The 16,708-nt window shown below is 25.2% G+C and overlaps 1 protein-coding gene across 12 annotated transcripts in view; it reads right to left on the bottom strand.

Moving 5' to 3' along the window:
* Nucleotides 1–16,708, bottom strand: part of LOC411347 (peripheral plasma membrane protein CASK) — a 258,807-nt gene that overhangs the window by 213,217 nt on the left and 28,882 nt on the right. For 9 of the 12 annotated variants that reach the window (XM_026442980.1, XM_026442982.1, XM_026442985.1 and 6 more), the window contains exon 1: nt 11,249–11,283. The exons of the other annotated variants lie outside the window; for them this stretch is intronic. In XM_026442980.1, coding sequence (XP_026298765.1) covers nt 11,249–11,268 — 20 coding nt within the window. In that variant the 5' untranslated portion in view covers nt 11,269–11,283. Of the gene's footprint in view, nt 1–11,248; nt 11,284–16,708 lie in introns of those variants that run through there. 12 annotated transcript variants of the gene reach the window in all.

The raw sequence follows: 16,708 nt of genomic DNA, 5'->3' as shown, positions 1-16,708 counted from the left end.
AGAACTATTTTCATGGATGAATATAACCGTATATCACTAACATATTCAAACAACTTTGAACTCGGTAAATTTTTGAACTTTATAGATCTTCCTTAAAGTAACTAAAAATTTGTAGAATTTATATCTTTTTAAATCTTTTTGCATTTAAACAACGAACTTGAATTACGTTGTAATAAGTGTTACGATTTAGTGTTCAATTGGACAAACTATATAAAGTTAAAAATTCTTCAAAGATATTATAACATAGTAACAAATAATTGATTACACAATTGATACTGTGATAACATTCTTTGAATTATCGGTATTTAACAATCAGAATTTTTATATTTTATTACTAGATAAATGTTATGATCTCGTTATATCTCTAAACAAAACTATTTCGCGATTTTTTTTTTAATTGTGACTCTTTTTGTAATATTCAAATAACTCTACACTAAGATAAGAAAAATTAAAATAATCCTTTCTCTATAGAATGACTAATTTCAATTTCAAAACTAGCAAAAGTATTATATTTTAATTAAAACAACAATAAATCAAGTGAAAAACTCTGCTTTACAATCTACAGATTGATAACTATTGCTTCAAACAATAATTATTATTCCGATTTTTATTCCAACTACGAAAACACTCTCTCGCAACACTTTTTACAACTGACAAGATAATGATTGAAAACCATTACTCTAAAGCAACAATTATATTTAATTTTAACTTATTATTAATAACCAAATATATTCCCTAAAAAAAAAAAAAAAAAAAGACATTCCATAATCTTCTTACCAATCTACAATCGATTGAGAACCGCTGCTTCATCGCAGACCCTATTAACAAAATCTTATTGGTGAGGAGATATCTCTTTTTGAATCCCTTCAACTTCTCTAATAGCTCATTCATGGCATCAATGAACGATCATGAATGTTCCACTGTTCAGCCGTATCACCCGAAGAAGTTAAAGCTACACGATCCGCAAACATAATCGTAATCACAGCCATGGAACTTCATCTACGGCCCATCCCCCGTCCCCATTATGCGAGCATAAACGCAATGACTGGATCAGCATTGACCGCGGCCAACTAAGGTGTATTCATGCCGATATCGGTTTGGCTAATTTGCCGTATGTTAACCACGCGCGCATTCATCGAATTCGCGAAAACCATAATGCGCCAAACGATCTCTGCCCGTCGATCGAGCCGCCCACGCGTTATTGCGATTCGATCTGTCTCGAGCACGCCATCTCTACAAATACGATAAGTAATCGAGTTACGTAATCGATTCGTCCAAAATATATGCATTTGCGGGAGAAATATCTGGGTCACCGATTTTCATTTGATTAAATTTAACGTGTCGCGTGCCGTTTACACATGTGTTAATAAAAGAAGTAACGTTTTTTTTTTTTTTTTTTTTGTAGAAATAAACTACGTAAATGTTTCTTCCAGCTTCGTGGGAAAAGTATTTCGCGATAAATTACGAATACGAATTACGAAAGATATTTTTATTCATATTTTTTTAATTAATTATTAATTTTAAAATTATTATATATAGGTAATTTTCTTTCCTGCAGTTGAAATTAATTTTTTGAGACACATTGAAAGAACGTGTAAATTATGATTTAATTTAATTAAAAATACATATGATATGATATGATTAAAATTATGCATTATTATTTTTTTTTAATTATAATTTTAATTTTTTTATTCTAAAATAATTTTTATTTTACTTTTCAATAATTTATATCTCTATAATTTCTATTATTAAAAATTTTTTAATTTACATTTTTTAACAGAAGTTGCAATATGAAACATTCTTCGTACCTTTACAGCTAAAAAATATACAAAGTTTCATTCTAGAAGATACATGCACATAGTATATGTACAAAGTTATTACGAAGATTACATGTTTCAACTTGTTTCGATCAATGAATTGTATATCGTGATACTAACATTGAATATCCAAGCAAAAGTAACAAAAACATCAAAGTATTCTATTATCCAACTTTTATAGACAAAAATTATAGATAGATTATAATTTACAAAGAATAAGAATCTGTATATATTTATGGTCATTTAAATAGAGCAAACAATTTGAAAACGGATGTTAATTACACCAATTGAATTTACACGTGTACTTACTATGAAATGTTAAAATGTTTATGAACAGCCATAAGAAACAAACGATCCGGAAAACCGAGAAAAGCAGTACTACTATTTTACGATAATGCCAGACCATATTTCACTACTATAATATAATATAAAAACGTAAAGTGATAGGAATATCCAACTTATCTAAACTATAAGTATATAAATTGGACTGATTTTCATTGGACTGATGCATTGATTAAGTTGAAGAAGATATATGCTTTCATTCGTGTCGATAAGACAATTGTAAAAAATGTAATAAATGTAAAGACTATTAAATAAAAATATATTCAGCATCAATTTATCAGAATATGATCATGAATTTTATAAAATTTATAAATTGGCTTTAGGTTTTAAAAAATGTTTATATTTTTAGTATTTATGTTGAAAATTTATATTTTTAGAAAAAAATTTTATTTAAAAAAGTTAATTAATCAATTTATGTTAATAAAAAGAACCTTTCCATTTATTCCTCTCTTTTATAAGAGAAAAATTGTAATTTATTTATTATTTTATTCCTCATACGTATTTAGGTAGTCTGTTTTAGCTGTGAGATTCTGCATATGGATTTACCCGAGGATGAAGACGCAGTATAAACATACACAATATATGTATATCAATAGCTAATAATTCATAGTGCTCTGGAACACGTCTCTAGAGAAGTGATAAATAATAAATTGTTAAGGCGATCAGTGAGGTATATTATCCAGACAGATCCTATAACCGACATAACAAGTATCATATTACTTCTCGCGATAAATTATAATATAGTTACATTTTCTCAGAAAATTTTTCAATCACAAACGATAATTAATAATAATAACGAACAAAAAAAACGTGATAAGTTAATTTATATTGTTATAATTATTATTATTTAACTTTAGATAAAAGACGAAACTTTTAATGATGATTTCAGTCATAAAAAATTAATATTATAAATAGTAAAAGAAAAGAATCGAAAATTTTAAATTCACAAAGTTCTGTAAAAAAAAAAACCTAATTGTCAAAATGTTACGATAACCAATATTTCTAAAATATTCAAAGAGTTGACAAGAATACATCATAACCAAATGGATAATAAGATTTGAATAATACCAAACTGAATGAATTTTAAAGCTTTCATATAAAAGATGAAAAAAATATGATACACAAAGATTTATGAAATCTTTCGTCGCATTTATTTCACGTGTATCTTATTTAAATCGAGATCATAAACAAAATAAATCGAATGAATCGAAAATTTCCAGAAGATCAAAATTCATCTCATTAAAATGGATTTATAAAGTGTTGAGCAACAAGTATTCGCACTATCGTGAAAAAGCTCATACCTAGATACTCGAAGATTTGTGTCAAGAACTAAAGAGACGATAACTGAGCAGAACCTGACTTCAACATATCTCGTGATACCATCAATAGGAACAATCTTTATATTCCGATGTATTCAAAACGAAAATATGCGTTATATTGAAATTCTAGAATTGTCTTCCTTTCATTCCTAAAAATAAAATAATTTTAAATCCTAACGACATATCATATTATATAAGTAGATAACAAATACATCCAAGGATATAGAATGAAAATATGTTCGAAGGTATAAATCTCGAAGAATTTTTTTCTCGTTTTCCCGTCATCTGATACTAAATGGATTATACAAATTGACATTTTCCAATTTTTGTTGACAAAAACTCGATAATTCGACAATTTTTAACCGTATAAATACGAAGGTTTGTTCGCCCATGTCCCACTTTTTACAAGAAATTATCGACACTTGGTTGTTACCTAATGACAATCGATTAATGGCAAATATTAGCTTTTGAATTAACTTTCGAACATCATAATTTCTTTACGATATGAACAATTTTGTTATCCAAGGTGAAATTATGCTTTTCGTACCTTGAAATTTGTTATTTCGAATAGGTAATTTCCATCATATTTTTATCTCAAATAACGCGTAATTTAAAAGTATAATTTAACATTATTGTCACAATTTTATGTATTTCAGAGATAAGAATATCTTACTTCGTAAAAATTGTTAAACGCGTGCCGTTGATTATTTCATTATGAAAAAAAAAAATTAAAAAAAAAAAAAAATGCAATATAAATTACACGTATATATTTTCATTATTCTCATAAAAAATTCCTATATTTACCAATTATTTTTTGCAGACTCGCTCATTCTAAAAAATATTCCATTCCGAGAAATGAGTGAAATTAAAGAATCGTTTATAAATTTTCACTTGAGATAATATATTTGTACAATATTAATGGACAAAAAGGAAATTTTTAAATGGAAATTAAATTTTTTTGTATGAAAAAAAAGATGAGAAATAAAAATATTTGTAAGATATTTTCAACCGACAATCGGCCAATCATAAAGTGAAACCTCTGGGATCGCAGTCAATTAGGTCAATGAGGGAAATCAAAGGAAACCGTTCTAAGCAAAAATATTACACGAGACTATAGGCCGATACTATATAGATTGATGGGAATGAACGCATCCATTTTTTTTTTCTTTGCTTTAAGCTTGGAAGAATATAACACATTTTTATTTATTTTAAACCTTTATGTACAAACTAGGTTGTTAACAATCCAACATTAACTTCATTCTTGGTTTTCTTTTTTTAAATTTTCACATGGAAAATATATTTTTAAATATTAATATATGATATTTAAACGTAACAACACAAATTACACGTACTAATTCCTACTTACTTTTTACTACTCATTAATGATAACTAAAAATGACAATTTCTAATGTAAATAATGTAATAATAACATTAATAAATATTCCATTTTTGAAATCTAATTTTTCGAAATTATTAAATTAATATTTGTTAAAAATCTAACTGCAAGAAAATTAAGTTTGAACAAGTTTTTTAATGTATCTAATAATAATATAGTACAAAAGAAAAAAAGATAATGTATTTATATTTCGTAATTTTGCCTTTTAAAATAAAATGTATATAAATATTTTAAAATATTTCAATCATCAACTTAATCGATTAATTATGAATATTAAAAACATTATATTGAACAATATGAAAAATATAACATCGATCGATTAGAACAATTTATGAAGAAATTTATGAACAATTTTCTAGAACATGACCAACTATCGACTTGACGATGGAAGAAAAAACTAGGTTTGAGACTTGTCACGAGAAATGAAGTTTAAGTGGTGATAATTAAAACGCCAATCAAAAGTTGATGCGCGAGTTTATGAAATGATCTCGAATTTTTAAATTTCGCTCATTCTGTTGCATGTGACTGCCTGATTCAGCGGCTTCTTTGTTCTAGAAATACATAGACAGGAGTAATCGAAAAGAAGAAAACATCGAGAACGGCTTTAGAGTGAACCATTAAAAGGTCTAATCAAAAGTTTGTTTACCTCAGAATTTATTAAACGTCAATTGTCCTATTGAGAGTGAAAGCATTGTATTTTGTACAAATAAACATCTCCCTTTTTATTTTTTCTACATTGGGAATATCGTGTTTATATAATTGCTTGCCTTTGGAATTTTGATTTCTTGAAATAAAATAATTATCTATAATTACATTTTTTTTAATTTGAAAATTAATTTAATAATTTTTTCAACAAAGAGAATAAATGATGAAAATTCGATTAATTTATCAAAATATTTTCATTATTCAATGATGATGATAATTTTAATATTTCAATAATAAGAATGAAACAATTTTTAATGAAGGAAATATAATATAATACTTTATAATAAATTACTTAAGTAACAAGCAATGAAGGGAGCAAAAAAAAAATGACTTATTATTTATAAAGATACAATTGATTTTATAATAAAAACAATAGCATCATTGAAATCGTTAATTTAAATAAAACAAAAATTTTAGATCAATAGGACAATTGAGTTTACGTAGAAGACTGATTCATTGTACCAATTTAAAAACTATTCTTCTTACATCTTTATTTTCATATAAAATTCACTAATCGACGATCAAATATTTAGAAAAAAATTTACGCAAGAATAGATAAAATTTATAACATGTATATATAGGCATAGAATATTTTCAAAGATACATGTAATACCCAGAGATACAAGAGAATTTCTCCGTGAAATTCAGAAACTAGATAATATCTCTCGCTACTCCCCGTTATATGACAAATTAATACTGTGGGTTTATTTAGTAAACATCGAGTTCTGAAAGGAAGTTTTAACATGAAACTTCCGCAGAGCCAAGTTGTATTTCTGTTCGCGATTTATTTAAAGTACAAGAAAGCTAATCTGAAAATTAAATAATTTACTTGATTATAAATTATCTGAGAAGATATTTAAAGATATGGACACGTTCATAAGATGGACACGACTAAAATAAATGGATACATTATTTGAACAAAATTCATTTAATATAAAATAGAACGATATTTAAATGGTTAAAATTATTCATCTATTAGAACGGATATGATCTTCATTAGGGAGGAAATTACGAGATAGGAAGAATTAATTCTTCGAATAATGTGCATGATAATAAATGTGTGTTTCCTAAATTATTTTTTGTATAATGTATGTGCATAAATAAAATGTTTAAATTTGAAAAAAATACGGAACATTGATCGAAAATTTTAATTACAGCTACTGTGTGTTACATTTATTAACCTACGAAGATTAAAACATTATATATATTCATTACACTTTAAAATTTAACAATGAGTTTGCAATTTAAAATAATGGAAATTAAAAATTATTAATCATAATTATTTTAAAATATCGTGGATAGGTACAAAAAATAATAAAGACGAATAAAAAAAAAAGGAAATATAAAAAAGAACAGAAAATATTAAAGAAAAATATGATTCATTGAACAAACGAAGTTCCTAATAATCTTCATGAACAACCTACGAAACTTTCTATGAAATCATGTATATTAAATATAACCCTAGGGACATTAATACAAAATGTTGTAATATAGGTATTCACTACTTCAACACGACTTAACGAATGAATACAATATTAGTCAAAGTTTGGTTTCGAGAACATTGAAATCCCAAAAGCTTTATCCATCTTATTATTTCACAGAGTAAACTTCGTCTTACAATTATAGAAGCTATTTTAATAGACAATTATAGTTTCTGCGATTTTATAACAAAAAGAATGTAGAATATTAAAGGAATAATTTTATAAATGAACGAATAAAATTTTATAAAATACTAATATAAACTATTATTATTATGAAATTAATGGTGCCTGATGTAATTGAGTGATACATATATACTTCGTTGAGCCAATTATTTCAAGAAAAGAAATTTTCTAACTATCATTTTTAAATTAAATCTCAGACCACGATGATAATATTAATGATAATTGAGATTTACAGAGAACAAAATACAATATATTCTTGAATATATTTTTTGAAATATACTTTTGCTTTTAATATATAATTTCTATTTTTCTCTTTTATAAGACATCTTTACGTTAGAATTTTCAAAGTTTCGTAATGAGAGTATTATCATTTTCAAAAGTTTCGTCACTCAAGAAAATTCCTAAAATCTTTAATGACACAAAGTTATACTAATGAAATAATAATTAATATAAAATGTATTGTAATATATGTATAATGTATTGTAATATTGTAATATTGTAATTTCAATTCCTAAATCTATCTCATTTTAGTTATTGTTTTTTTACTTCCCATCTATATATATTTTAAATATAATTTAAAAAAAATAAAAAATAAAAAATATGATGAAAAGGAAAAATAAAAATGTATTATAAAATATGATATCAAAGTTATATCATGTCATATCACCTAAATAATGATAATATTTAAAAAAATAAAAATTTTTATAAATAAAGATTACTTGTATTTCAATTTTATTTCTAACATTATTCATTATTTAAAAATTTATATTCGTTTCTTGTATTGTATTAATATTCTAAGATGTTCACGCGATTTTTATTATAATGACTTTTTTAGCTAACAATTTTTATCAAAATTCTTATTCAAATCTGTATATATAATAATAAAATTAGTTATCATTATCTTTTCCTTAATTCTTTTCCATAAATCTCAAAATAATCTTTTCGATTCAAAATCCTTTCAAAATTGTCAAATGAATTGGGAATAATAGTTGGAAATATACAAATGGATTATGATCGATTCTATGCTTCGTTGCGAATATCAAAGGCTTGCGAATATTAGCCTTGTTGTCGCAATGGACTCTGCTCGATTGCTTTATACGACTATTCTCAAAAGACTTATATTCCAAATGTTGGATAACTATCAAGAGCCTGTTTTCAAATACAGAACTATATTTCCAATAGGTAGCACGACCCACTGATTCGTCTGATTTGTGTTCAAAGAACCGATAGAGATAAATCGAGTTCGTTTTGCTTTTTCTCTATTCGTAAATGTCCTGAAGAAGAGAAAACATTTCCTTGCTTTAGAATCCTGGTGAAATAGGAAATGTCTAGCAAGTTTTTCAAATTTAAAATATTTAAATGATAATCTTGATGTGACGAAGCTGTTGAAAATTTTTAATTGTTATTCAATCGTATTAAATGATAAAGATATTTCCCTTTTGTCTTTTAGTTTTTTCTTATTCTATTTTGATATCTCAATTTACTTTCTCTCATTTATATTTTTTTTATTAACAGATTAACAATAATATTGTACATGAATAATTAATAACAATGGCGACAATGAGTCTTATTACTCAACTAGTGAAAATTTCAATGCTGCAAGTTAAAAATAATTTTTAACATCAATTTTCAGTGAAATATAGAATGATAAATCTATGTCTTTGGACCATATATCACAAAAAATGAGCGGAGTTATTATATCTCACAGAAAATATTATCTTGCTTTCCTATTTGAAGGATATATCACTTGAAATTAGAAGAAAAATACGATTGCAACAGACGATGTACAATCTTATGCTCAAAAAAAAGATAATAGCTCACTTGGAACGCCAGTTTTTCAGATGGATTGGCAGATATATGCTCTTGTTATGAGCCATAAAAATCTTCCTAGATTTAAATCTATTAAATTTTTCCCACCAATTTATTAAAAAATATAATGCATCGAATAGAAAGATTGAAACTACATAATGTAAAAATTATCGAAATTATTATATTTAAAATTGAAAATAAAATATAATCATAACTTCGAATATGATTTAGAAGCATTCTACAATTCGAATTGTGACTTGTTCAAGGATTTTATTTTCGACATTTATCACAGTTGTCGAGCATCATGCGAATATAAAGTATTCAAAGCATGATTTTCATGCTGAACATTTCGACCAAAATTTTAAAAACTATTGTTAATGTCTATTAAATCTTCAATACCTAATACGAATTTTTAGCGAATATTATCCCTTTACCAATCATTATAGTGAATTCTAAATTCGATTTTTTTCAATAAAAATTAATAGAAAAATTAATGAAGAAAAGGAATAATGAGTTCTCAATTTAAAATCGGAGATCAAATAAATAAAATTAAGAAATTTTATTGAAAAATCATGATGATGAAGAAAGAAAATCAGTAAGAAATATTTGACGACAAATATTGGATTTTTGGACAAAGAATCGAAAAGAATATGATGAATATTAGATTTGACGAATATAAAGATGGACAAATATAGAGATTCAGTTGTACATGAAATATGATATTTATAAACTAATACACGAAATTACAAACCAATGAAACGTTCCAATATGATTCCAATATAATTGAACAAGATCCGAAGACGGAAACAGTGCTCGATGTTAAAGCTCATCGTTGAAGTAGTGCAGCATCGACAATGATATTCTAGCCCTATAGTTCCGTTGTTTCCGCATTATTGGACTCATAGAGATTACGGAGTAGCTGGCTATAATTGAGAAATAAAGAGGATGGGGAATTGCATTTAGCAAAGTATTAGAGAAGATATTAGAGAAACTTTGACGTAAAAAGCTTCTTCAATACAAGTTCGTAGAACTTTGTTGATACCACTTGACACATTTATTACTAATTGGATTTTGGTATTAGTTGTGTTACGATTCAACAAAAAATAAAAAAATCTATCTATCTATCTATCTATCTATCTATATTTTAAATTGATTATTGTTTATTGCAAGTTTATTTCTGATTGAACTTAAATTGAATTGAAGTATCATACGCATTATTAACCAAAAATTTAAAATCATTTTGTATTCTATAAGATATAAAAATATGAAAAAAAAAATAATAATAATAATTCTAATAGAAAATCTAATAATATAAAAATAAATTATAAATTATCATCTGCAATCTTTAATTTTAAATAATAAAATTAATAATTTTATACAGATACAAATGGTGAATTAATTCTAATAAAAAAGTTAGCTCATAATTTTTCAATTAAAAATATATAAAAATAAAAAAATTGACACGAGATTTAATATGAATATACAAATTATAATTCGAAAAACATTTCAAAAACTAACTTAAAATTTATTAAAGAATTCTTTAATTAAAAATAAAATTACTATATATATTTACAATATTTCAAACTAATATTAAACGATGTAATGTAGAATTTAATACAGAAATGATTTCAAATATCTGGTTGGCAGTTTATAGCTGTAGATGTAATGAAAGTACGTGCCAACTTGGATTGCAAGCATACGCAATGAATGTTAAACAATCGAAATGCTATTTGAAGAAATCCTTTTCCAATCTATTAAATTAAATCTTGATGGACATCGTATTACTTCAAATCTAGAATTTAATTCTCTAGAGAGAAATCTACATTTGTATTAATATATGATTATAGAAAGATATAAAAGAGATTTATCTCGATACTGAAATATTAATTCTAAACTATTTATTTAAAGACATTATATACTACACACACATCTATCTCGTATCTTTTTAATTCTACCACTCTTCAAAAAATATCTCACAATATTTACTTACAAAATTCAATTGCTCAACTTAAAAAACAAAATCCATCCAAAATGGAAACTTTTGCATATCATCTTATTTCGATTTTATTCCTATCCTCCAAAAGTATCTCATCATCCTGTATATACGATATTATTTATCCGTTAAATATAATAGATAATGTAAAAATAAATCAATATAGAAATACCTTCTTTCATAAAATGCTAACATAAAATTACCTTTCAAAGAATACATCCATAAACAAGTATTTTCTACATCTACTTATAACCACCTTCGCATCGAACCACATACACGTGTAATCTTTATAAAAACCAAGCAAATGCCTCGTCGATTTGACAATTCAACGAACTTTAACACGTCCAATATAGAAAGTTTAAAATTCGAAAGTTTATTTGGTACATCTGCATCTTGGGAACAATGAGGTGTCAGTTTGCATCCATAGCGATGCCAAGAAGATTTCAACGATTCAATCTTCACGCCACTTCTGAGTTGGAGAGGATCGAACTTTCTCACTTCAAATATACTCGACTACTACCAACCTCGCCTCGACCTAGCTCTAAAGTCTACACATCATCTCCTGTGCATATAGGACAAAAATACATTTTGCCCTTGATATACATTAAATAACTGACATATATTAAATAAAGCATTGCATCGTCGCATCGTCGTTAACACCTCCATTCTATCGATATCTTTATCATTTTGTAATTATGCAAATTGTTGTCGGGCAAGTGTCAAATAATTAATATAAATTTTCAATTAAATGAATATTATTGTAATGATATTGTAGCGTAATGAAAGATAAAATTATCATTTCTACATTAATATTCAACTAATATACTAATATTTTCAATAGTGAAATTTATCACAAATATGGACAAGAATCGGTTGTGGATAATATTGAAATATATGCTAATGAACGTAACGTGATAATGTAACGGATAGTTAAATTGTTTCTATAATCCCTATGATTTAAAAAAATAGGATATAGATACGAATTTAAGATATTAAAAATACAAAAAAAATATCCTAAAATTATTAAATATTGTAATAAATGAATAACGTGTTTTACTATTATTGTTTATTACTATTACAGATTAAACTAGATTTATCTATAAAATTTAAAAAAATTTTTAAACTATTACGTCCTATTACACTGTATCCTTTTTGATTTGCCTAAATTTTTGCCCAAATGATCACGTAATTTAATAACTAAATTTATATTTTTCATAAAAATATTAATGTTAAATGAAAAGTACAATTTTTAATCATTCAAAAATGCTGCACACCCATATCTTTATAGTTATTTTTGAATTGTTGAGAATAGGAATGAATTCGACCGTGAAGCGGACGAAATACTGATACATTACAGAACAGAAGAACGAATTAAAAAACCAATTCAAGCAAAAACAAAGCAATGCCGATAAAACCACGGAAAAAATTATTTATAGTACAATGAATCTTCAAAAAAACACATTAAACACATTGATTAATCAACGAAATACCTGATGCAACCTTTATTTAAAATAAATCGTATAAATTCTATACTAATATTTATTTTCAAGAATATTGTGAGCATTTTTTTTGCAACGTAATGAATATAACTCATTTTGTTTGTAGTTTATTTAAAAAAAATTACACGAATTCGATAAACACGTTTTAAAATAAAATCTGACCTGTTAATTTTTATTTCATAGAATTTTAAGTTTACAAAATTCATTAATATAAATTTAATAATAATAAATATTCACCGATAATATTTGCACAGAATTTATCTATTTTTGCGTGTACTTATATAATTGACATATTCCGATAAATTTAACGATTTCAAAAGTGAATAATTATATAACTTATATTCCATTATAAATCTCGAACGTTAACATTTATCAAACTTTTTTATGCTTAACTTATTTTCAAAAATTATACTCAAAATTATATTCGTTTTAAAAATTTATCACGTTTCGTTGATTAATGCTACAATGTTTATTTATAAATGTATTCATTGTTATAATATATATATATATACTACAATGATTTAACCTTCATCGATTAAACAATGGTTTCCTCGATCAATGAATTGTACCTCGTAATTTCCAAACTATTACTAGACTAAATTTACTATCATTATTTCTCTCTTTTTTTTTAATAATTTCATTGTAAAATTATGATAATTAAATTATAACTTCGAATCATTATTGAATCTTTAATAAAACTATGAAACTATAAAATGCCAAAAGGATAGAAAAAGAAAGAAGAAATTATAAAAATATACTCTATGTAATAAATGATAATGCATTCGCATCTTGACTATAAAATGTGACCAATCATAACATCAACAGAAAATACGAACACCGATCGGTTGTTCACTATCCACTATCCAGGCTAATATTTTAGAGTAAAAATATCCTCACGAAATTGATATTTGCCGTATATAAGATCCACGAAGATTACTTTCCGCAAATCTATTATCTCCTTTGATATATAATATACCAAAAGAAAGAAAATCATTTTCGCTTGTTGGACAATCGTTTCGAATGGACAAAATATTTCATTAATACTTCTCATTAATACGTTCTACGGGAAACTAGGACAGATATAAACCACTATAATTTCTATACCCGTTTAAATCACCCGTTTTTGGACCAAAAAGAAAATAAAATCCAATTTCGTTCAAATAAATTTATTAAAATAATAAACGACCTCTCGAAACAAACGATGTAATCTATTTCGAAACGAAAACTTTTAATTAAAATAAAAAATTATACCGATATCTATATCGATTTTCCCAATTGCATTAGATTGCTGCATAAAATTTCATCTCGAAATAAATATAATAGATGTTGCTAAATATAGTTTTGTATAGTTCAAAACAAAAATTTTCGATCGAAGCAAAAAGTTTTTCACGATTGAATGGCTTTGTCGATTTCAATCTTGTACCTGTCTGGTTTTTGCTCTTTCGAAATAGCTTTGCTAAATTCGTAAAGAAAAACGATCTGAAAACCGCATTTCTGCATGTTGCGCTTTAAAAGAACTAGAACGTAGTTGCTTTAGAAGTATATTTATCAAACTGGCACAGAAAATAATAGATTGAAATTTTCTGAATAAAATACTTTTAAAAAGTATTAAAACAAGATTTTGTAAAACGATATTAATTTCTCCGATAAAAAATTCTAATCTTTCTAAAGCTTCTAATTCGATTTTTATTTGATTATTGAAAAAAGATATAACCGATGAAAAAAAAAAATTCATAGAAATTTTAGTAATTTAATAACAATTCAATCGAATTATTTTTATTTCCTATATAATTAATTATTTTCATCAATTGAAACGAAAATTCGTATCTACTAAAATTAATATAAAAAATAATCTAATCTAATCTTTCAAAAATATTATTCTGTTAACAATAAAAAATATAATCGATAAAAATCTGTAACTCGGATTGAATTATTTTTAATTTATACACTATTATTATTTTTATCACTATACAAAAAATTTTCATTGATGTAAAATAAAATGATATAATAATAACACGATTACAAAAAGTTAAACTTAAAAAATTTATATATACAGCAAATAACAAAATATTATATTATTATAGAAATAGATTTTTTTTATAAATCATGTGGATAGCGCCCAATACAACCTCTCATACCTAAATGCTGTTCCTGAATGGAGAATGTCATCAATGGAGCTAGAATGATGAACAAGTTTCGTTCTAAACTATTCTTAGGATATCGAAGTTTATACAGTCATTCATGGGCTAATGACCATGGCGGATAATAGAGAACCACACAATCAATATCCTGTTCAAAGATGATAAGGGCAAAGGGCAAATAAACTAATTCTTCTTAAACTCTTTGTAAGACTGCATACTTTAGAACTTATGTTTGTAAGAATTCATGAAAGTGAACCATCTTTATATTCATCAATTACTATTGAAATTATTTTTATTCACGAGAAGAAAATATAAATTTTAAAAAGATCGATCGACAGAAAATTCAGAAATCACTTTAGAAATCATATTCGAAAAATGTATGAAATTGAATTATTATTCCGTATCGTTAGCCATATATATTTATTTGAAAATATGAATCCAAAAGACGATTGACAGAAATGATATTAACGTGAGAGACCATTTGGGAAATCTCAATCAAGTCTGTTATAATCTTCGAGCATCGATTCCGGGAATATCAAAGTCGAATGTGGTCGATATTTTAATAGAACTATATTGGATTTTACGATATGTCAACAGGAAGGGTATGAGTGGTTAAAAGAGAAATACTTGACGTATTTGATGAGAAAAAATTCCTGATAAATCGCTTGTGATTTTTGTGCAAAACTATTGATGTACCGATACTAAAATTCTAAATGATTTTTCCTATCTTATATTTATTTACATAATAATTTTCGTAATAATACTTTAATAATAATGAATATTAAAAAAGTAATAAATAAAAAAATTTGGAATTCCTTTCACTGACGAGTAATGAGTAATATGAACACTGATAAAATTCTATTCCATCTTAATGAAACTTATTAAAGAAAATTCGAGATTTATTGAAATAATTTTGCAATGAAAAATAATAAAACTGAATTTCATTATTATTTAATTATAATATATATCATATTATAATTATATATAATTTACATGATGCTAAATAAATTTAATTTTGTCGTCATTTCATTATGTAAGAAATGATTTATGATTTCTCTTATTATTATTACATTAAATTTTGCTTTTCTTCTTTCTACTCGTATTATTGTTTAGAAATAAAATCATACGATATTTGACATTTAATTATGTATCGAATAAAAATATATATGTGTGTGTATATGTAATTATTGGTAAATTTTATTATTTAAAATTCGAAGGACAAAATATTACATCAGAACATACCACGAATTTTCAGCTATTAGCGACTCTGTATCGTTCCATTTAAAACGTAACGATTCATTAGGATCGATGGCACCTTTCCTATGAAATAGAATCCAACTTCATATCATCGGTAACAATTGGCATCATGCCAAAGAGAAGATATAAGAAACAAATGGCGCATCTATTGCTTCGCTAATAACTAAGTTATAAAAGCGAAGAGTAAGAACAATAAACATATTCCTTATAAAATTACTCCAAAATTTAATCCATACTTAATTTTGCATAACCTTTTGTATACATTTTTCATAAAACACTCCAATCATATTTTATGTAAAATTATATTATATAAAAACAAGGAAAAACTATCATGTAATTGAAACTAATATAAATAAATCTCTCAGAAATCAAACCTATTACCTATACCTATTTTCTAAAAAATTCTTAATTTTATAGTCAAGACTTAATATTTAAGTTTTCAGAAAACAATTAACCTCAATAAAGTTAACTAATGGCACCTATGCAGCTTAAGTAAAGTATTCTTACATTTTATCGAGCGAAAATATTTCAATAAATCTCGAATTTTCTTTAATAAGTTTCATTAAGATGGAATAGATTTTATCAGTGTTCATATTACTCATTACTCGTCAGTGAAAGGAATCCAAATTTTTTTATTTATTACTTTTTTAATATTCATTATTATTAAAGTATTATTACGAAAATTATTATGTAAATAAATATAAGATAGGAAAAATCATTTAGAATTTTAGTATCGGTACATCAATAGTTTTGCACAAAAATCCGC

This window comes from Apis mellifera, linkage group LG9 (genome assembly GCF_003254395.2).
Source record: "Apis mellifera strain DH4 linkage group LG9, Amel_HAv3.1, whole genome shotgun sequence".
NCBI classification, from domain to species: Eukaryota; Metazoa; Arthropoda; class Insecta; order Hymenoptera; family Apidae; genus Apis; species Apis mellifera.
Note: the sequence above shows the minus strand (reverse complement) of the source record. Positions and strands in the feature narration are given on the sequence as shown.